The sequence below is a fragment of the Podarcis filfolensis genome (genome assembly GCF_964270895.1).
Source record: "Podarcis filfolensis genome assembly, chromosome: Z".
In the NCBI taxonomy this organism is placed as follows: Eukaryota; Metazoa; Chordata; class Lepidosauria; order Squamata; family Lacertidae; genus Podarcis; species Podarcis filfolensis.
Genome location: NC_139617.1, coordinates 22686652 through 22709708, shown reverse-complemented (window position 1 = coordinate 22709708; position 23057 = coordinate 22686652). Strand labels below are relative to the sequence as shown.

At 42.9% G+C, this 23057-nt stretch overlaps 1 protein-coding gene across 5 annotated transcripts; it reads left to right on the top strand.

The window, feature by feature from the left end:
- Positions 1 to 417: 417 nt before the first annotated feature.
- LOC310754306 (ras-related protein Rab-6B-like) lies at positions 418 to 21491 on the top strand. 5 transcript variants are annotated; one of them, XM_083596137.1, is made up of 9 exons: positions 420 to 797; positions 3574 to 3632; positions 6978 to 7031; positions 12299 to 12343; positions 13155 to 13260; positions 13482 to 13593; positions 16356 to 16449; positions 16811 to 16877; positions 17613 to 21491. In XM_083596137.1, exons 1-9 carry the CDS (start codon positions 716 to 718, stop codon positions 17675 to 17677), a joined length of 684 nt encoding a protein of 227 aa, XP_083452263.1. In that variant the 5' UTR covers positions 420 to 715; the 3' UTR covers positions 17678 to 21491. The 5 variants fall into 5 exon arrangements, with proteins under 5 accessions (XP_083452266.1, XP_083452263.1, XP_083452262.1 ...); XM_083596136.1 differs by having other exon boundaries at positions 13152 to 13260; XM_083596140.1 differs by lacking the exons at positions 12299 to 12343; positions 13155 to 13260 and adding an exon at positions 9037 to 9142 and having other exon boundaries at positions 418 to 797.
- The last annotated feature ends 1566 nt before the right edge of the window (positions 21492 to 23057 follow it).

The window sequence follows — 23057 nt, the reverse complement described above, 5'->3', positions numbered from 1 at the left end:
CAACACGCGACGGAAGAGAACCTCAGTGCTATGTTTATAATCCTTCCCCCCACGCAAATAACTGTGGAAGTCCTGTTTTTTTCATTCATATATATATATATATATATATATATATATATATATATAATTAAATTTTCTGTTTTACAATTTAATTTTAATTTTACTCATTTAAACATCCTTAAAATATCAATGACTTCTCCCCTTCTCTTTTCACGGTTCATTTTAAATATCATAAATCCCTGCATATTTTACAAAAACTAAACCATTCCGTATCCCATGGAGATACAAAGAAGTTCAGATTCTTTCTACCCTTTTCCTATCTCTGTGGTTAGCGCCGCGCCGTCGGCCTCTTAAACCCCGCCCTCCCGTGATGTCACACCCGATGATCTCACGACGCCACCCTCGGTCTCTTCCAGGCGGCCTGTATCTCTTCTTTCCCCCTCCTCCCCCTCCCTGCAGCTCAGGATGAGCTCATCCCTCTCTCGTCCCTCGGAGGGGAGGGGGGCGGGCGGCCGCGGAGCGGAAGTGACGCCATCAGGTGTCGCTCCGCTGTTGCCGTGTCTTCTTTCTGGTCGGCGCAGCCCGGTTCTTCCCCTGCCCTTACCTCGCTCCTTCTCCCTGGTACCTGGCTCCTGTCCCGGCCTTCCATCCTTACACCCATCCCTCCAGCTCTTCTTCCTCCTTTCCCCCCAGTCCCAGCCCTGCTCCGCTTGCCATGACGGCGCCCGGAGGAGCCGGCGGCGAGTTCGGCAACCCGCTGCGCAAGTTCAAGTTGGTTTTCCTGGGCGAGCAGAGCGGTGAGCGCGGGGCCCCGGGGGTTTAGGGAGGGCAGGTGGTGAGGAGAGTATCTCTGAAGGATGACCCTATGGCGATGACCCTCAGGCAGAATTTCCCTCCCCTCCTCGACATGCCGAACCCTCAAGTGCGGAGCAACATGCAGGTGCCGCCGCCGCTGTTTTGCTGTCCATGGTGCTTCGCGGAGTTACATAAGCAAAAACATATGAGGTCCCACTCAGCATTTTAGATAAGAAGATCTCATGCCCACAAACGGGCTTTGGGTGGGCAGTAGTTGGTGAGGCTATTTGTATGTGCCTAATGTGGTTTGTCAGAAACCCTGTCAGGAAGCCATAAGCAATCCCCACCTGCCGTCTTTCTGCTGTCCCCACTCCCCAAATACTGCTTTGACATTCCAGAGTTTGGGTAAGAGGAGGAAACAAAAGTTTGTGACTGTATGATTCTGATACATCCTGATATTTTATATGGTGCCTTGTCGAATTGTAGGAGTAAAAGCTGCCAGGATCCCTCCTCAAGTAAAGAGCTGTGTAAGATGACAAATGCATGCATGCTCCTTAAAATGCAGAACCTTTGGGTGGGAGAAATGAAGATGGCTAAGGCATCATTAGTGTAATTGAACAACTACATCTCCATCAGTGTACATAGTGTCTCTAGAGTTGCATAAACAGATGGGGGCAAGTGATACTTTGTTATTATAAATGCCCCTTGCTGTGATTCCTTCATTCATCCAAGACTTTGGAGAGGTATTGGAAGGATGAGAGAAGTGTGGCACCACAAACCTGAAATGATACCTACCATCACCACCCAGGTTGCCCAGATGAAAGTATTATAAGATGCTCTGTGTGTGTGTGTGTGTGTGTGTGAGAGAGAGAGAGAGAGAGAGAGAGAGAGAGAGAGATTGTACTCAAGCTCCCACTCCTCATTTCCATGGGATCCTAGGAATTTTGATTGGGAAGCTTTAAAATGTGTTGATCATATAGAATAGGAGTAAGTCTCATTGAGCATGATGCTACTGAATTAATGTGCATAGAAAAAGCAAAAGAAACTCAAAGTGAGGTAGTTTCTAGGACTTGCCAATACTCCTCCACACCTTATATCTTTTTACCATATATTTTTGAAGCTAAGATTGCTACCAATCTTTTGGTCTGCTTGGTAGAAGACTTTATAATTCCCAATCCTTTTTAATGTTAAGAGCATCATCCTTGATGATAATCTTTTTAAAATTATTATCATTGGAAGTGACATATCACAGCTGAATTTGTCAGCATATCTATGATAACATTTATTGTGTGAAATGGCTTTTGTTGTACAGTGTCTTGTTGGCACTTGGACATACTAATGGCTGATGGAGTTGAGCTTACCAAATGGTGAGCTCATCACTTTCTACCTTCTCAGCTGATCCAGTGAATTGATCCATCCTGTTCCAGAGGACAGCTTCTAGGACACTTACGTGTGAATAATAAAGTCAAGTTCAAAGCACTTTTTCTAAGAGCATGGCTGGAAGTGTTTCACATAAATTTCTTTCCAGTGCTCTGAATTACAGTGTTGGCTAATGCCCAACATCCTATGTATTGAAGCGTGATATGGGAGCTAACAAAGTCGTCAATGGTGAAATAAATATAGAACCTCCTAGACCCCCCCCCAATCTTAATGGTTTGTCTTGATGTGCCAAAATTATTTGTGTCTATGCCAGTTCTGTCCACTGATGGAATTTGTAATTATTCTGAAACACTGAATATATAGCGACATTTGTGGCTGTTATCATGTATATGTTGTAGTAAGGTGAAGAAAAATGAAAATTATAGGAATATGTTGCTTTTATCACAACAAGCATAGCTGTGCTTGCATTAGTTAAAGCTGGTTCAGCTATTTTAAAGTCTTTATAAGGTTTGTTGGAAGAAATGGCGTTTAAGCCCTACTATGTAGAATTGAGGTTGGTTTGCAGGTCTCGTAATACTTGCTTGTGTATGTATGTCACCAGCCTTCTGTTCCATGCTAAGACTTGTACTATTAAATTAAAGTTTTGGATGGGAAGTATGGACCCACACCTTTGCAGTATCATAGAACAATCTCGGTTTTCAATGGTTTAGGATTGTGGTTGACAGTAATGATCTAGAACTCTTATTTATTCATTTGCAAAATTTATATCCCATCAAAAGGGCTCTCAAAACTTATTTTTATAAGCTGCTGGAATATGACCTCTGTACTCAGCCTCACAGTCTTCTAAAAATGACATACAAGGAAGAAGATATTGGAGAGAGGAAGGAAAAACAAGACCAAGCATAGTTCTTAGTTACAAGCTATGACAGTGACAGTTTGGACTGTTTTGCCCTTGACGAAGATCACCATATCTGGAGGCACTCTTCTCATTCTCACCCATTCTCGAGCATATCCAGAAGGAGAGCAGGTGACAGTGTCCGGCCCAGGAGGACAGGGCCACACATTTCATCCCTCAGACAGATCATACTTATTTGATTCACATTGTGATGGATCACTATGCTTATTGTTTGCTTTCTGTATATATGTCCCACAGTGCCCAGTACACAAAGGGGCTGCTTGTGTAAATAAAATAATATGTCTGCACAACAACTTCTAAAAGCAGCAGACCCAAAAATCTCATGCTACTTTATGTAGGTTAGCTGGATTTCTAAAAGGAAGGAATAGTATAATGTGCCATGATATTCTGGAGATCTTGACTCTGTGTGTGGGCAGGTGTTTTGAGTGCCACTCCTACACTTCATATATAAAGAGCCATTTCTCTTCTCCCCTCTTCTATAGTTGGAAAAACATCCCTGATCACCAGATTTATGTATGACAGTTTTGACAACACGTACCAGGTAAGTCGGAGCATAGTCAAGCATCCTGCATAAGAACATTTAAAATGCACTGTTTTCATGGAGAAGTTTAGAAACTAGTGTAGTTCTAGAGGTCTGGAATCTGGATATTGGTTGGACACATCTATATGCTGCCAGTAGATAAAAGAAGATGTTATTGAATAGGCTGAAGGAACATTTGCAGTTTTAAAATTGAAAACAACATAAAGCAACCAAATATTGGACTTCCGGGTTGGCGCCATCGCCGAATGGCGGACTCCCTCCGAGCTCCGGAGGGAGTCTGCTCGGCAGGGGCTGGGTTCTACCGCACCGGCGATGCGGGGACCCTTAGAAACCACGGCCACGGAGGCCGTGGACATGGAGACTCGGCTTGCACCGTTAGCGCCCTCCCGACTCGTGAAGGAGCCTTTTTAAAGGCTACGGATCGGGTGCCGGGGAGAAGCGTGGTGCCTTGAGTTCTCTGCTTCCCCTGCTGAGCGAAGCCGCATGCCATTCGGCGGAGAGCGCTGACTTCTTCCATTGAAAATTCGGACTTTTCAACAACAACCCGTGAGTAAATTTGGAAATCGGGTTCAAAAGGAGGAAAAAAAAAAAATTTTTTTTTTCGAATTGGATACGAGCGGGGGGGATCCAAAAAGGAAGTCAGTCCCCTCCCTATTGTAAACTTTCCAAAACAAGGACGGGGAAACCAAGACCCAAAAAGGCCTGCATTGCTGATAAAAATCCAAAATTTCACGATGGGGAACTACAAGAACTGTGCTGGAGGAGGAACTGGAGAAGGGAAACGCAACCCCCCCCCCTGGGAACCGGGGTGACTGAAGAGAGAGCCTGGTGAAAGGAGTCGGAGATCTTGACAGCTGTCAAAATAGCTGTCAAAGTCGAAAAGCGGAGTGGATTTTATTATGAGAACTTGGCTGGTTAAATTTGATACAATTTGCTACAACTTGTTAAAATTTGGATACAAAATGGCGAATATGGATAACAAATTGACTTTTGGATTAGAGGAAACAAAGATACAACAATCCCCCTTGAGGAGTTTCGGGACATTACAAGGATTGGGAAAGTGGAAAAACACCAATGGAACTTTACAGGACTGGTTATCTTCTGGGAAAGCTGCAAAACGGAAATAACATCTCGTCTTCAGGGTGTTTTCTTTTTTGTTTTTTTAAAGGAGACAATAGATTTTTCTATTGAAGAAAGGAAGGGACTGAACGTAAGGTTTTGCCCCTGAATAACAACCATCCCTGCAGACTTACCAAACTTTCGAACTACAACGTTTTAGCAGCGGAACAAAGGGAAATCAGACTACAACCTGGAAAGAACAATGGAGGGAGTTTTATTACAGTTTTATTAAAGACTGAAGTTAAAGTTTTGAAAAATAATGATAATAATAATAATTTTGATTTTCAAAAAAATTTATTTTTAATTTTAAAAAAAGAAAAAGCCAGCAAGGAGCTGGGGAAAAGTTGTGATTTATGGTCTTAAGAATTCCAGGCAGACACCAGGGGTTGATGGTCAGGGGGAAATTAAACCGGGGACAGGGGGGGGAGAACTAAAACTCCAAAGGCTTGCCAACTTGGTTATTTTTTGCTGAATTGGTCTATTATTCATTATATTTTTTTTTATTCTCTACCTTTTCTGTTTCTATTATCTGGGGTGCTTCTTTTATTAAAAAATGGAAATTGTGGAATGACATGGGGTGGGTCTTGGGGAAAGAACACTGGGTTTTTTTGTTTTTTTTTTTTTTTCTTTTTTTTACTGTAAAACAAATTAAGTTTCAATTTGAATGGGGAACTTGTTTGGCCAACAATATGAAAGGGGAATATGGTAGGGGTGGGGGAAGGGGGGAGTCCCGTAAAGTGATATTTTTTGTATTTTTGAAAAATTTTAATAAATATTATTTAAAAAAAAAAAAAATAAAGCAACCAAATATTATAAATAATATATACACCTAAAAGCAGATTTAAGCCAAATAAAAACATATTGAACAGCCTAGGACCATTGTTTCTACTATATATATTGCAAATAACTTTCTCCTGCTGCCAGACTTAGCAACAGCTCTTACTGATGTGCAGACTTAGCAACAGCTCTTACTGATGTATGTCTACACACCTTGTAATAAGAAGCTTACCACTAGGTTTTATCCAGAGACAAAGTTGAACTGGCTGAAAAAAGTTTTCTCCAGAAATTCATATAATTTACAAAATGAGCATATAACAACACTAGTCCTGTGTCAGTTGCATTGGTTGCTTCTCTTTCTTTCCAGGCTCAGTTTAAAGTGATGGTTTTGGCTTTTGGAACCTTAAAAGGTCTAAGACCAGGTTATTTGTATGTCTGTCTGCACCCTCACGAGCCTGCATTGCCCTGAGATTGGCCTTGGAGACTCTGCTCTCAAACCCAACACTATTAACGTCAGATTGTTACCAGCCATAGGGCTTTTTAGTACTGGCCCCACATCTTTGGAACTCCCTGGAACAGTGTAATGTCCTGTCATTTCAGGTTTCTGATAGGCATCTGGTTGGCCATTTAGTATGCTGTGCCAGATGGGCTACTGGCACAATCCAGCAGGCTATTACGTTCTTATGACTTTAAAGCAGATTTGTTCAACTAGGCTTCTTATTGATGTTTTTATGCTGTGTTGACTTTAAAGAGTTGCTGCTATAGTTAACGGTTGAAACCTAATTGTGTCCATCCAGAAGCTGAATGGACTTCAGCATATGCAAGTCCTTTCTGTCTTCCGCCTGTAGCCCCTCTGGCTGGCATCCAGATTTAGAGGGATTCAAGGAGCTACTGGGTGGTGGAGAAGAAGGGTAAATCGGCTTGTGCAATATTGGATATTGCCACATAGATCTTGTGCCTCAGCTGAATTGAAGCATACAGATCAATCCCAAAGCAAGTCTTAATTCATTTTCCATAAGGCACCATGATGTTCAGAGACTACTATCTCAGCGAGGTAAATGTATTTCATAACCTGTAATCAGGGTGATATATTAAATAATCGGGCCTCTCAACCCACTTAAAAAGCTTTGTGCACTATGGAAATTATTCTCTACAGCAATACCCCCCTTGTGCTTCAACCTCCAAAATTATTTAATTGATCTGAGTTTCCCCCTCCCAGATGAACAGGATCACAAGAGGACCAAAACTTGTTAGATTACCTTTTCTTTTATTAAGCAACTCCAGAATTCATTTTGCACAGGAATCATTCATCCAATGTGTTCAGTATTGAGGTTACCACAGATGTCTTTGTATATGATTCAAGAACTTGATTTTTTGTGGACTTCCAGCAACTCTTAACTAGATGTCTGTTGTAGTTCAAAGTTACTGAGAGTTTTCTTGTTTTTCCAGGCAACTATTGGAATTGATTTCCTCTCAAAGACTATGTATTTAGAAGATCGCACGGTGAGTGGGGTCGTCTGTGTGCATAACCTGGAAAAAGTATGTGATCGCTGTCCTGGCTTGTGTTGTATTTGACAGCTTTCACTTTCTAAGAGTGGCCCTAAATTCCCCTGGCAGCCCCTTCCAATCATGGTCTCTGGCAAAGGAGGGTAAGCCAGCTGTGGCTCTTTATTTGTGACAAACTGTACCATGCAGGAGGAAAAGCAATTTCCCCAGAGTCACGACTTTTTGTGTCTTATTGAATATGGGAGTCTTTAGTAGGCTCAGCTTGCATTCCTCCATAACCTGCAAGCATTTCTCTCCCTGAAACACAAGGTTAGAATTGTGCTTTTTTAAAAAAGGGGGAATGAAAGAGGAGGCCCTTTGAAATCCACATCACTGGGTAGATTGTGTACAAAATTGCAAAGGCGGATTAGTTTTGACAGAGAAAATGTGGTGCTTTTGCCTTTCAGTCCCATGGAACCAACTTTTATTGTGGCTGTGGAATTTTAATCATTGGCTGCAACATCCTTGGTTCTGATACAGGAGGGAGGCCAGTCTGGCAGCTAGAGGCTCTTTTGGCAAAATTATTTCTCCTGCAATTTAAAAATGTGCAAAATGCCTTATAGTCATTTTCTTATACTTGCAACAGTCCTGTAGAGGAAATTTAGTCTTTGAGAGAGAAGCAGCCTAATGGGTACAAAACCCAAATGAGGAATTGAACCTGGATTTCTTACAGCCTAACTGAAATAAGGGTAGCATGTTGGCTCTATTTTATGACAGCAAACTGTTGAATTATCTGGCATCTCAGCCTGAACTGGCTGTGCCTCTAGTGCTACCTTGCTTCTGTCTCCTGGAGTTAAAGTAAGAATTTTCTTAGATCATTTTCAGAGTGATAGTGTTTATATGTTGGTGCAGGGGTTTCCAAACTGGTCTATGGACCGCTAGTGGTCTACAAGCTTCATTTGAATGGTCTGTGGCAAGTCTCTGGATTTGTGGTTGGAGATGCAAGTCAGCACATCCATCATATTAAATATTCATAATTTTTCTAAAATTCTATTGCTTTTTTATATTTCATATTGTATTTTATTGTATTACAATTTGGATAAGGAAAAAAAAGAATAAATAACAATACAGTTAGAAAGTATATGGCATCTTGCGCAGCAGTTGCTACAACAGGCAGATTAACAATTCAGTGGTCTGCCAAGACCCATGACAATTTCAAATGGTCTGTGAGAAAATAAAGTTTGGGAACCATTGTGTTAGGGTATGGCTGTAAGCAGAAACTTAACCTTTGGTTCAAGATAATTCTTTGTCTCAGATGGGAATCCTGTCCAGCCAAACTGTGCTGTTGCTGACAATTCCTTTAACGTTTATTACTACACTACTTAGAAATGATGGGCAGCATTGACTCCACCCTCTGGTTCCTGTGACACCACATTTGGGTAAAATACCCTTTAACCTCTTTCTTCCCAGTGTGGACAGCAACTGTGGTTTTGGCATGACTCCTCCCTGTTATTATTCAACTCACTTGATGCACAGACAAAGTACACCTATGGAGTAGTTGAAGGGCACACTGAAAACTCTGTTGAAGCCTCTTCCATGCTCTGTGTGTGTCTGTTAATGAGCCCTTGACCTGTATCTTTGTTGTGGGGCTTCATAAGGGGGTACACAATTAGGCTGAGTGTCAGAAGAAATCCCATTGGGGCAGCTTGGGCCTTTACTTCTTGTACCTGCTGTATTCTTTTGCTTCCACTGTGGGTAAAAGCTGGCTGTTTTAACACATTTAAAGGGATCTGTTCAGAAGCTACAATCACAAGGTACCCTTGGGCAAGCCCTTCTTTTTATTTTGCACTGAATTTTTTTTCATTTTACCATTTCCCCGCCCCTTTTGTTGCTTGCATTTTTCCTCAAAGAGTTTGCATTCTTTTTTTAAAATTTCACATAATTTTTTTGTTTTTATTTTGTGTTCCACATTTCTGCTCTTTCTTCCTTCCCCCCCTTTCCCCCACATTTTCTGTTTTCCCAGATCAGGCTGCAGCTGTGGGACACAGCCGGTCAGGAAAGATTCCGCAGCCTCATTCCCAGCTACATCCGGGACTCTGCTGCGGCTGTCATTGTCTTTGATCTGACAAGTAGGTATTGTGGCTTAGGCTCTGCAAAGGCACTGTACACAGTGGAGAAGAGAGCTCTGGTTCTGTCCTTCTCAGTAAGGTAGCAGACAGGACTAAAACCACCCAAAAGCCTGCAAAGGATCATCTGATAGAATCCGTTGTTACTAGCAAAGGCCCACCACTTTTTTTGTTTAACTGTTTCTTAGTATGTAAATTATAATTGGGCAAATATTTATATTCAGCTGATATAGATTTTGTAGCCCTACAAAATATGATACCGAAAATGAAAATTCCTGTTACAAATAACAATAAAGCTATACCGGTTTTAATAAAACAGATTAAGTGCCTATCCCCTTAGAAAGGCAATAAATAAATAAATTTTAAAATCCCAAAATTAGCACCTGGCAATTTATTATGTTTCCACTATCTAGCAATTATTATTGTTTTTATTATTTACCCATACTTCACCAACAACTTTCAGGGCAGGTTACTACAGTCAGCATTAAAAACAGCTACCAGAAATCACAGCCACAGGGAAATGGTGTGTCCCAAAAATACCTATCTCATGTGTCAGAGGCCAGGGCAAGGAGGTGCGTCGTTAGTGGATGATGAAAGTTGTATATTGAAGGTGCCAGATGCACTTCTGAGGGGAGGGAATTCCACACTCCAGCCTGTAATCTAGCTGCTACATTTTGGACCAGCTGAAGTTTCTGAGCATCTTTAAGGGCTGCCCTGCGTAGAGTGCATTGCAATAACCCAGCCTGGAAGCTATTGGAGCATGGAGTACTGTGGCCGTCATCTCTATCTATAGTTTACTTGAGCCTCTTAAGGGGCAATGTTAGGCCCAGTTTTGCTATCTCATATACTATAGCCCAGTCTTCCCTAACCCGATGTTCTTCTGGTGATTTTGGTTTCATTTCCCATAAGACCAAGCCAGCATGGCAATTGACACGGGATGTTGGGAATTGTAGTTCAGCAACATGTGGAGGGCCAGAGGTTCCCCATACATGTTCTGTGCCCTTGGCCAGCAGTGCATTCCATCAAGTCATGTGTTGCATAAAGGAGTATGTACTTCTGTTTGCCACAGTTTGTATGAAAGCTACTAATCTATACCTTTCGATGGCCTAGCTTAGGAAGTTTATTAATCAATTATTTATTTCATAAAATTTATACACTGCTTAATTGTTTGTTTGTTTGTTAAAAAGATTCAAAGCAGTTTACAAAAAGACTTGGAGAATTGTTTGTGGTCCTTTAATCCTCTGCCACTGACAATTCCCTCCTGGAGTTTTTGAGCCATTTTTCTGCATTTACTTATTGGTTTTTTATTTTATTGTAGCATCTGTGTGCTCCATTCATCAGAAAACAATTGTATTCAGACAGTACAGTTAAAACTACAACCATAATAAAGCAATAAGACACAAATATGTAAGATGGCTGGTAAAAGCTTTACATTAGGAACGATGGCTTCACCTTAAATAGCCACAGAACTAGTGTATATGCGGTGAGCATGTGTACTAAACAGGACCTGAGTTTGAAGAGAGTTAATATCAGTGAAAATCATTTGGAAAAAAGCCTTGAGATTTAGGAGGCCAAGTGTAGAAGCAGGACTACCTTCTTAGCCCCTGCCCCCAAAGGGGGGGTGGAAAGGATTTTGCAATGCAGTACATTTCAACACTCCTCCATGACCAACTGCACATGTGCATGGAGATGATTGTGCCCAGCCAGTTTCCCAGTGAGCCTGGAAACCTGTCACTGAAGGGGAAGTCGACTCCACATCAGTACTCCCTGTGCAGTCTGTCAAAATGGGTGTGGGGCAGGAGAGAATACATAACATTTCTGCACCTTCAGCTCAATCGCAGCTCTGTGACAGCATACAGAGCTGCAGTTTCTGTGTGTTCCAGGTTCCCTGTGGTGTCTTGTTTGCTTTGCATTGATGTGGACAGTGACAGGAAAGGCAAAAAGATGGCCATCCTTGGGAATAACTGCTAATGGGTTGGTTCGGAAAACAAACTTTCACTGCTTTTTCTTTTAAAAAAAGGGGGGGGGGAAACAATATTCGTATAGACCTCCAAAAGGAAGATTTTGAAGGATTCTCCACTGGAAGAGAATGCAATAATAAAAGGTGTCTCCCTATTTTCTTTCATCTTAGTGAAGCTATAGAACCTGAAATCATGTTCACTCATAGACATGTTGGCTTCCTTGAAAATGCCACAGCTTTTCACCAAGTGCTCCTTGGGCAATGCTGCTACACCAGCTGGCGACTGGTACACCTTGGGACTGTTAGGGTGGGAGGCCAACAGTAGATGGGAGGCAGGTGAGGATTGACTTGAGACCACACTGAGGCTAGTGGGACAGTGCCCCATTCACCACAGCAGACCAAACTCCATTGCACTCCTGTAGGGAGATTCGTGGTTTGCGCCCATGTTCTCTGCGTTGTGTGGGGGCTCACTAAACATCTTCCTGTGCAGTGGGTTAGCAGCAGCTGTGACCATATGTGTCAGGGCCACATAGTGGCTTCCTGATTCAGTGGCCCTGCTGATTGCTGGCACTTTCCCTCTCTTCAATACAACTGCATTGAGATATATGTGAAGGAAGGAGGAGAGCTATGGGTGGAGACTCCCTGTGCCGCAGACTTCGTCCCTCAGCCTAGGGCAGTGGGCAAAGGAGCCCCCCGTTAGTAGTTCATCTGCACCCTTTCTCTCCCGCTCCTCCTTGCTCTTGCTTTGTCTGTCCTTTTATTGCTATGACCACCTTAGTCTGGTGTAAACATTGCAATTATTTGCTTCATGGAGTTAGTGTACATGTTTTGGAACTTGCTTTGTTTGATGCTTGTATATTTATGCAGTAAAATGCTTCAGTTAGTATGGGGAAAGTGGGATTATTTAAATAAATATATAAAATCAAGTGGCTCCTCTTGTCTCTGGTACAGTGACAACCTTTCTCCTTGAATCAGTTCCATGCAATCCATCAGAACTGTCAATGTGGGTGCAGTACCATAAACTCCTTTTGTAGACCCACCTTGGTGCTTTTTTCATTCCTTGGTCTTCATTGTAGACACAGTTACAGCTCTAACCAGTCATGAACAATGTTGAGGATGGTGGTGGAAGGGGTAATCTTAGTCATGATATCTCTTTGGATGCAATCCAAAGCTGAAATTTATTCTCTTTGCCCCAATAGCTAGTTCCAGTTTCTGCTTTACATAGCTCCCAAGAGGAAGGGCTGGTATGTTATGTGTTGTTGTTATTGTTTTAAATAAAATTTTTGTTAATTAAATGTGTATCCTGACTTTCCTCCATGAACCTTTAAAACACATTGCCTGTCCTGAAGGCATCTCCCATCTCCATTGGGCTCCTCAGGGAATTGTGCTATGCTGATAGTTGTGAGATTCTTGGTATGACTGGCAATGCTTCCATTTAATTTAGCTCTGTTGCTATTTGCCTCCCTTAGGAAGTGTCTTCCTTTCCTTGCTGGTGTTGTAAGGAACCGGATGACTGCACTGTGCAGTTTGCACCTTACCCCATTCACATGCTGAAAATAAGGGTTTTGGCTTCACACTTAATGGAAAGCTGAACCCAGAATTGAGAATGTCAGTTTCTCTAGATGGAGCTATACTATAGTTCTCAGCAGAACTACAGATCTTGCAGAACTTGCCCAGATGTATTGGTTTTCATAGAGTAAGATATATAGGAAGTCTCACTCGCATACCCTGTTCACTAGTATTTAGAGGTTATAAGAGTCTACTGAACTGGAAGAAATGAGTCCAGTTTGTGCCTCTGGTATTGTTGGCTGTCTTGGTTGGTAGAATCATTTGATGAGTATTTGTCCTATTTTCAGAAGCAGGAGTTAGGTCTTGGGTAGTCTGCTGTGTTTTCCTTCCATCTTAAGCACTGCATTTTTTACTGGGTTGTCTGTGCATTTGGAGATCTATTGCAATTCTATAAAATTCATTTTCTAACTGCCTTTTCTCTAAAGGACAATTTCTTCCTCTTCTGTCTTTTGTCCCTCTGTCCCCTCCCTGGGCTGGTACCAGCAGGTCCGACTTCAGCTTTGGGACACAGCAGGCCAGGAGCGGTTCCGTAGCCTCATTCCCAGCTACATCCGTGACTCAACTATTGCAGTGGTAGTCTATGACATTACAAGTGAGTGAGAGATTGGTTTCACAGTGTATGGAAGCAGTCCTCTCAGAGAGGGGTCAGAGCGCAGAACCCCCGAGCCATGGCTGCCCAAAGATAAAGCAACTGGGCTTGTTGTATGTCATGCTGGTCCATGGGGTATGCAAGTACCTTACTTTTGCAGAAGAGCCTTTAGAGCTTTTGTGCTTTTTAAAGTTTTTAATTAAGCCTTCCCCCCACACCCACAGATCTGAATTCCTTCCAGCAAACCTCCAAATGGATTGATGATGTGCGAACAGAAAGAGGAAGTGATGTCATCATTATGCTGGTGGGGAATAAAACTGACCTTGCAGACAAGAGGTAATTTGGGGAGTTGGGAGTCAGGTTCCTTTGTTTTCATATATGCTTGAAAGCTTCCTAGCTGGCTTTTGGAAGGAACAAGCAAAGGAAAATATCTCCTTTTTTATGGTGAAGAAACGGGATTAAATGCATCCAAAAAAAGCATGTAAGGCTGGTAGAATTGTGGCTTTAATTGAGATGGCACCAACATCTTGCTTCTTTAGATATTTTAAATTGTAACCATTGTCTGGAAGCAACACATCTTCCTTGAGAGAGATTTGTTTTGAAGCTTCTTATCATTGACCAATAAATGCAGTGGCATTCTGCTAGGCCTTTAGAAGCTGCTTTGCCAACCCCATGCCTCTGTGACTTCTTTATGAGAAATTTGGGTGCCGCCTTGACCAGCTAGGGACCTAGTACACATAGGACAAAAAAACTCGTAACTTCCTCTGGAGCAAAAATCTGAATGGCTTTGGCACAACCTGGAAATAAGGCAGCAGGTAAAATTACAGTTCTTCCTTTGATCATTGATCTAAGTGGGGGTAGTTCTTGAAAACAAAGGCACAGTTACATGGCAGAAATAATTTGTAACATACCACTAAATACAATGCAACTCATAATTCAATCAGTTAACTGGGGGCTCCTTTTTGCGGGGAAGGTGTGGGATATAGATTTAATAACTGAGATAACATAGGACATCTTTCCTGCCGGTACTTCCCGTACGGTGCCTAATCAGATGTATAAATTTGAGTTTTCCAAACTCATCATTCGCAGCTTTTCAGTTGCAGATCTTGACTAGCATCAGCTGAGTTCCCAGCTATGGACAGCTAGCAAATACAGGTAACTCACAACTTACGCGCATTTAACTTGTGCACATTCAGCTTTATGTGCTTGGCAAATATATATCCATATTTATACACATATATAAAAGGGGGTGGGCAGCAGGGAGGAAAAGCTTTGACAATCGCACCTGCCATTGCACTCACCTTGAGAGAGATTTCAGAGGTGCAGGGAGAGAGTGTTCTGACTGTACAGTACTCGATTTTGGCTTTATGTGCTGTCCCTGGAATGTAACCCCATAAGTTGAGAGTCGCCTGTATTGCAACACCTATTAGGATAGACAAAATGGTCAGGGAGCTTTTACACCTCCACCATTTTCCTAGGAATGTCTCCTGTCTAGTTTAATTTCTGCTGCTATCATCTCTGCACTCATGCAGTATATGTTGAGCTCCATAGATTTAAGAAAGCAGTTTTTAAAGTACTGTCCATGTCCCCTTGAATTAACCATTTATAGGATCTGTGCTGCTTAGTTGCAAGCCATCATAATTCATTTGACAATTACACTTGTTCAAACAGGTGTTACTACAGCCATCTTAGCATGCAAAATGCTCTATTAATATAAAGGGAAAGCAACTTATTCCTACAATAATGTGAATTATAAATAAATTCTTCGGGGGGGGGGGACATTCACATCTGCGGTTTCTTTGTTCAGCTTTTTCCTACATCTGTAAGTATTTTCTGTATTAAAGGTAAAGGATAAATTGGGCAGATAAAAAGCAAGCTGCAGCCTTGTTTGCTCCCTCCTTCCACTTAGCATTCAACTTTGTTTTTAATTTCCCCTTCAATGAAACACAAATGTTTTTTCCAGTGTCCAAACCACCAAGCAATGGTTAGTCCTTCCTTTCCAAACCAGAATTTGAAACCCACTTTAAACCATGATTTTCTATTTGTAAGGGAAATACAAACAATAGTTCCCCCATTTAGACATCCTTACAAACCATGACTTATGTTACACAAGACTTTGAAATTGTAGCTTTAAAGGGAGGGGAGTATAAGGTTAGTTTTGGATCCCTCACGGGCATCAAAACACCAGTTCCGCTCTGTTTTGGATTGTGTGAAATGAGCCTAAGAGACTATAATAATCAAAGAAAGTCTTAGGTGAAAATGAAGACCTCTCTCATGCAACCTATGCAGACATGCAACCTGTCCTTATTGTTTTATTTTGTGGGGGCTGTGTGCTTCTTCCTTGCTGGCTTTTCTGTTGCTGGCCAATCTTTTGAAGCTTCATTTGTTTTTGTTTGTTTGTTTATTGCTACCAATTCCCTTTTTAGTTTTTGCTACCTTTTGGATTTTTCTCCCCCTTTCCTGTGATATTTTTTTCATTTCTGTAGAAGAGGGCGTGCAAGAGGCCTAAGAACTGAGTAGGATGTATATTGAAACCAGGGATAAAGCAGGATTTTATATAAAACCAGGTATGTACAGGGTGTTAGAGATTATTAATTCCCACGCAGCAGTGGCATAGCTTTCTATGTGACATGTGACCCACCTAACCAAACTAAGCCAACTAACCATGTTTTGTGGCTTTCCTGTTTTGACTTACATTTTGTGTTTTGTAATCACATGCAGGTAGAGCAAAAATGGGTTTAGTCAGCCCACCATGCATAGCTATGGGGCTTTACTTGGTTTGGTGAGATGTAGAAATGCCTCCAAAAAGGTTTCTATTACTTTTTTCCTCTAAGGTTCTATAAATGCAGCAGGCATTAAAGCTCTCTGATTCTAGCATTGCTTGTTTTCCTGCTTTTGCTTGTTGTGATTTGTGAGCACCGAGTTTCTAACTTTTTATGGTCGCTCAAAAGCTTGAGTTGATTAAGGTGGCAGTTCAGAGATTCAGGAGTCCTCTTGTAGTGTTGATAGGACAGGGAGGGATCCTTGACAACTGAATTTTCCCTCAGAGGACAAATGCCTTACCTTTCTTTCTCTCGTGTTTGCATTATTATTTCCAGGCAAATTACTACAGAAGAAGGCGAACAGAGAGCCAAAGAACTGAGTGTGATGTTCATTGAGACCAGCGCAAAGACTGGCTATAATGTGAAACAGGTAACTTGGTGCTGTTCCCGGGAAGGAGCACTGCCATTTTTAGCACCAAAATTCATATTGGGATTTTGGGATTTCTCTTGCTTGAGGGAATTTAGATCTCTCCCCGCCAATTCTGAGTGTGCCCTGCTTGGTGGTGATGTATTGGAATAGATTAACTTCTCCTTCCCTTGATTCCATAGCTTCCATGATCAAAATATTTTTTAAAGACTAGTGTGCTGCTTCCATCCTGACTTCACGGCTTTTCATACTAATTATTGCAGTATTCACATTTCTCTATCCCTTAAGCTTGTCCCAGTGCTCCCCCTAATGCATTTTTTAGTTACCACATTTTCTTGCACCTTCTCTTTGTGTTGCCTTCCAGCTCTTCCGCCGTGTGGCTGCTGCCTTACCTGGGATGGACAGCACTCCAGAGAAAAGCAAAGACGACAGTATCCTTGCTCGGCTTCTCAGTAGCTTCGTCCCATACTGCAGTCTTTCAGTACAAGCTTGGGGAAGCCTAAGACAGTTTCTTTTTAGGGCGGCTGTTTGCAAAGCATTGACAAGAGCTTATTTTATTGTGTGCCAGTGGTGCAGGAGTGGAGAACCTCAGCCCCAGGGGCCAAAGGTGGCTCTCTGGGGCCCCTTTCTGACCCCTAGACCACACCCATCACTGCTCCACTTTGCCCACCAAGTTTCTCAACCCCCAGCTTGAAATCTAATGCTGCCCTCTTGCTTGTCTTGCTAGAGAATGGAGGGAGGGGATGTGAGGGTGTATGGAAACTAGTTACTGTACAAAGGTAAAGCAATGTTTGTTGGTCCACCCATTTCCCCCTCTGAATTGCCAGCCACTAGCATATGGCCCTCAGAAGGTGCCTGGAAGGGGTGGCAGAGGTATGTGTAGCCCCAGGCACTTCTGGAATGTGTCCCCAACCCTTTTCCACTGAGGTGATGCAACCCTTGGTCAGAAACAAGTCCCCCTGTCCCTGCTTTATTGGCAGCGAGGAGAAGCGAATGCTTCTGGAATACAAGGGGTGGGAAGGAAAGGCAAGGGCAGATCCCCTTAACTTCCTGGATCTGCTTTGCTAGACCCAAGTGTCGCATTGTTGCGCTTTTCTCTGTGTTCTTTACCACACCTTGCTTTACATATTGGGTGTTATTTTTCCCCCTTAACCTGCCACCTCCAGTGATTGACATCAAACTAGAGAAACCTCCTGAGCAGCCAGTAACAGAGAGCGGCTGCTCCTGCTAAAGGATCTGTTGCGCTGCAACCTCTTCCCAACTGCCCAGCCCCATCTCGCCGAAGAGCATCACTTTTCATTGACCAGAGAAACTTCGACTTTTTGAGGGCTGAAACCTCAGTCTAATAAACTATCGAGCCCCCTGCCCTGTAGACGGCCCCGGCTGCTCCCTCCTACTGCATGGTGTGAACCCTCAAGTGTGTCCTGTCCCATGTTGGTTGTTGCACTTTGAGTGCCCTGGCACTCATCTTCTAGGTTTCCTGTCTCGGGCGTGTTCACCTTTCTGTGTCGTCCTATGAATGCAAAGGGGCAGAGCTTTTCTCAATTTAGGAAAGCATGGATAAACCTACAGCAAAGGACCTAGTGGGGCTGGGTCATCCCTTACTTACTTCCTGTTGCTTTTTATCCATCCCCTTTCCAGAGGTTGCTCCTTCAGTTTGCCCGCTGTTGCAGCATATATATGAGGATGGGGGAAGCAATGGGTGTACTCCACTGCTACCCATAGCTACCCACTTAATTCCCCATTTGATCTTTGTTCCTCCATTCCCTGAGAGGTAGTAAAGGGGAGGGGAGAAGGTAGCTCAGAATATGGCATTAGATATTTCTACTTCCAAGTTGTCATTTATCTTTACATAGTGGCTAGGTATTTTTAATTGCAGATTGGCTTACCCTTTTTTTTCTCAAGCATGTGGTGCTCAGTTAAATATGGATAGGGAGGAGTGGCAGAACCAGACTGAATATGCAGAGCCTTATGTGGGAAGTCTGGCTGCAGCAAAGTGATGGACTGGGGATTTATTCTCAAGAACTAAACAAGATCTGTTTCTAGGTGAGCTGTAAACTCTGCAGTTGCTAGCTAGATTAAAACAGGGATTTGCAGACTAGACTTGGTCCAATGCTGCTATTTCTGTAAATGTATGTGTCATTTTAAATATGCAAAGTACTTTACAGTTACCTTTTATGCTTCATGGCTCTATTGCCATTTTTTTACAGATGACTGTGGGCAGTACACTCTCCCATCAGGTGAGACAGTGCCTAGCTATGAGAAAGACCCTTATCTGAATTTATTTTATTTTATTTCACTGGGCCACAGTAGCATTTAAAGCATAAATGTAAGTGGCATAGCACTTCTCCTTGAATTGGTCCAATTTTGGTCTAATTCTGTCCCCCCCCCCAAAAAAAAATCTTGCTATTGACCAGTTTTCAAACTCTACACATATTAGGGCTGTTCCATTTTTACTTAATTCACAGTGCAGTAGCCTTTAAATCTTTTTTTATGCTTGGCTTGCTCTGCACAAGAGGCACCTGTGTATCATACTTTTTCAGGGGATAAAAACTTTTGAACTATAGGCCTTTGAACTTATGATTTATCACAAATGCCACCCCCTTTATTGGGTGCAAGCCACCCTAACATGCAGACCTGGGAGACTGGTCGCAGTAAATGACTTTAATTGGGTAATTGTTTCTGATGGTACTTTGGACCATTTTGTTTTGGTCTGAGGTTTTGTCCAAATAATAATCCCCAGATCATGGTACCCTCCATTGCAACTCCATTGTTCCTGGTCATTGGCTGATGGGAGTTGAACAAAATCTGGAGGGTACCATGCTCACTACCCTCGCCCTAGTCATATGCTTACTCCAATAGTTTTTCCTGCCAGGCTTGTGTACGCAAGTGATATGGGTCCTCTTTGCTGGAGTTGCTTCTGAACATAACCTGTGAACACTTCCATAAACCAAGTTTATATTCTTAGAAATGAGTGAGGGGTGGTAAAGAGCAAGAGCAGCATATATTCCATCCCTGTTTTGCTTTGCTCCCTCCCTCCACATTCCTAGCTTAATTGAGTTGCCAGCCCTGTTTTCAGCAGAGGCTCCTGTCCTTGTAAGCTGAGTGAAATTCAACCGGTACAGCATTATCCCTTCAGATAATGCTGCATAATGGAAAAGCTTTATTTGTTGAATTTTTAAGGTTTTTATTAAAGTGCTTTATTGCAACAGCAAAAGTACCTATCAAGTTCTACATAAATTGCTCCCCACAAAAGGGAGAATACCCTTAATTTCTACTATCACTAGGGTGGGGCAGGGGGTTGTATGTGTTTAATAATTTCTCCTAAACATGACTCCTTGGGCAGGGACACCCACATGCCCTTACATAACAAAATAAAACCCAGGTTTTCCACAAGTATACACAAGTTTATCCCCTGTAGTTTATTTTCACTGTGCTGTGCTGCCATGATGATGGTAGTTACCTTTTCTGAGTATTCATAGTACTTAAGTCTGGTTCTCATGCTTGGCAGTCTGATGTACATGGTGGAATGCAAGTTCGCATGTGCAGCTTAACAGCCCAGGTTGCATTATACACCTAATAAAAAGTGCAGGTTCCCAGGCAGAAGATCCCAGCCACTAGGTTGCTCCTCTAGCCCTGCTGCCCACTGCACTGCTTTGAGCTAAGCTGTAATTTGGCTTAATGTTAACATCTGAAACTAGGCTTGTGGTTTATCTCTCACAGATGATCTACAGGTGGGTAAACCATTGTCTGGACAAAATAAACCAGCGGCCTGGGCTTGGATATAACACAAAGCCAAACCATGGCTTCATAGAATTGTAGGGTTGGAAGGGACCATGGGGGTCATCTAGCCTAACCCCCTGCAATACATGAATCTTTTGCCCAAAGTGGGGCTTGAGCCCATGATCTTGAACCCTGAGATTAAGAGTCTCATGCTGTATTAACTGAGCTATCCCAGCAGCAAGATTGGAGAAGGAGCAAAGTAGCCATGAATCCACACATTTGCTCATTTGACTACAGCAGAGGTTGGCTTCCTGTTATATGTGAACTGGGTCACTGTCTGCATCAGTCAAAGGTTTCTGCAATCTACCATCTCCTTATCGACATAGAAGGATTGTGGTATTGGGCCTCTGTATGCATCATAATGGATACATGGCTCCTTGCCCCATCTTGCATATGAAATTTAGAGCTTGATGAGCATATGACATCGCCCTTTGGCCTTGAAGCTAAGGACTCAGCTTGCTAAAGTCTTGATTTATTTGTGGAGGAAAATCAGCACTTACTGCATCTTGAAAGCTTGGAATGGCTAAGTGCATTTAATTTATCTGTCAGGCTTTTTTGTGAAACTTAACAGTCCTCATCTCAATCTTATCTGTGACTGGCCACTGAAAGCAAACCTCAGAATCTACTACTTCTATGATGCTTTGGGTTTCCCCATCATTCTCTTATACCCCTTTAGCTGAGTGCAGGAACCTCATGCACAGATTCCATCCCCACCCCCACCTTCTCCTGCTCCTCAGTAGCCTCTCCAGCAGAATAGATAAGCCCACAACTTTGTCCCCATCAGTTCTGAAAGCAAATGGCACTGTAGAGGCCTCTACTCATCCTGTGTATATATACTCCCTGTTGCGTGGAAATTGCTGATGTCCTGTCAGTGTGACTTGTTTCTTTCTCTGCAGTTAAACTGGTGCCACTCTTCCTTTCTCACTGGCAGCCCAGTCCTGTCACTGCTATTGTTGTGTTCTCTCAAGACACACTAGAAACCTGTGTATTTTCCAGAGAATAGGGATTTTAAAACAAAATACTTAAATGTTTTGTGGGGAGGGATGGGGTTGGTTGGGCATGCGGGGGGGGGGGACACACACAAGGTGAACAGCATAGTTCATTTTCTGACTGCCTTCTCTGTGGATGTGTATAATATTTGAGTGTCTGTCTCTGGCTCTGCTGTCTTCTAGCTGTTAGCCAAGCAAGTGACTCTAAAAATATGAATACTGACTGTCAGACTACAGCTGTGTATCACACTAAATAAAGTTAATTTCACCACAGTCATGTCATTGTGATGTTGTTTTTTAGACTGGGCAGCTGCTCTAACCTCTTTATCCACAAATCTTTCATATGTAGTTATGCATAGGGCTTAAGTACTCACTGGGTGCTTTTACTTGGCTCTCCCCACCTCCCAAACTACTGAGGTTCACCAGAAACAACCCTTATACTTTGAAGACTTGACATGCAGCCGTAAGGGCTAACAACCTAGCTGGTAAACTTTTGGTATGAGTGAACAATTGACTTTTATGGATCACGAAAATCTGTACCCATCACAAAATTCTGCTCTTGTACCATAAACCCACCCTTTGTCTGTTTTCCCACCTCCCCACCCAAAATATATTGGCTGTTTAAAAGGAAGTGCCTGCATTGGTGCCTTTTTATACTCAAAACTACTGTTTCATACTTCTGAAGAGTCTTGAGACCAGATTCCAGCTGCACACTAGAGCTGTCCCTCTAATGTACTGGGAAAGAGAAACTGGTGGGGCAGGACAGTTACAGATATCTGTTGCGAAGCCTTGGCGTTCCTGGTTCTCTATCCAGGCTTAACAGCACCCCACTAATTCAGGGATGGGCAGCTGTTTTCAATCAAAGGACCATGTTTGTTTGTTTGTTTGTTGTTGTTGTTGTTGTTGTTGTTGTTATATTACCCCACTCATCTGGCTGGGTTTCCCTGGCCACTCTGAGCAGCTCCCAACAGAACATTAAAAACACGATACAACATCAAGCATTAAAAACTTCCCTAAACAGTATGGCCTTCAGATGTCTTCTAAAAGTCAGGTGGTGGTTTATTTCCTTGACATCTGACGGTAGGGCGTTCCACAGGGAGGGTGCCACTAACGAGAAGACCCTCTGCCTGGTTCCCTGTAACCTCGCTTCCTACAGTGAGGGAACCACCAGAAGGTCCTTGGCACTGGACCTCAGTGTCCAGGCTGAACGATGGGGTGGGGATGCTCCTGTTAGGTGTACAGTGCCGAGGCCGTTTAGGGTTTTAAAGGTCAGCACCAACACTTTGAATTGTGCTCAAAAACATACTGGGAACCAATATAGGTCTTTCAAGACCGGTGTTACATGGTCTCAGTGGTCACTCCCAGTCATCACTCTAGCTGCTGCATTCTAGATTGGTTGTAGTTTCCGCGTCACCTTCAAAGGTAGCCCCACGTAGAGCGCATTGCAGCAGTCCAAGCGGGAGATAACTAGAGCATGCACCACTGGCGAGACAGTTCACGGGCTGATAGGGTCTCAGCCTGCGTACCAGATGGAGCTGGTAGACAGCTGCCCTGGACACAGAATTGACCTGGACACTCTTCTGGGAAGCCACATTGCCGGTGATGGGCAAGACAGGCAAAAAGTGGGCGGGGCAGCAAATGCAAGTTTTACCTGTGTACAGTGAGCTTTCTGCATGCATTCACACACCTCTCAGTCCATCCAGACAAGCAGAAGTTATTGGGAGTTCAAACCAGGACACATCCAACCCAGCAACACAGAATGCCAAGACAAGTCAGTGAGGGACATGCCCAGGTGAGAGTTATGAGGGCCACATAACAGCCTGCGTAACAGCTACATTT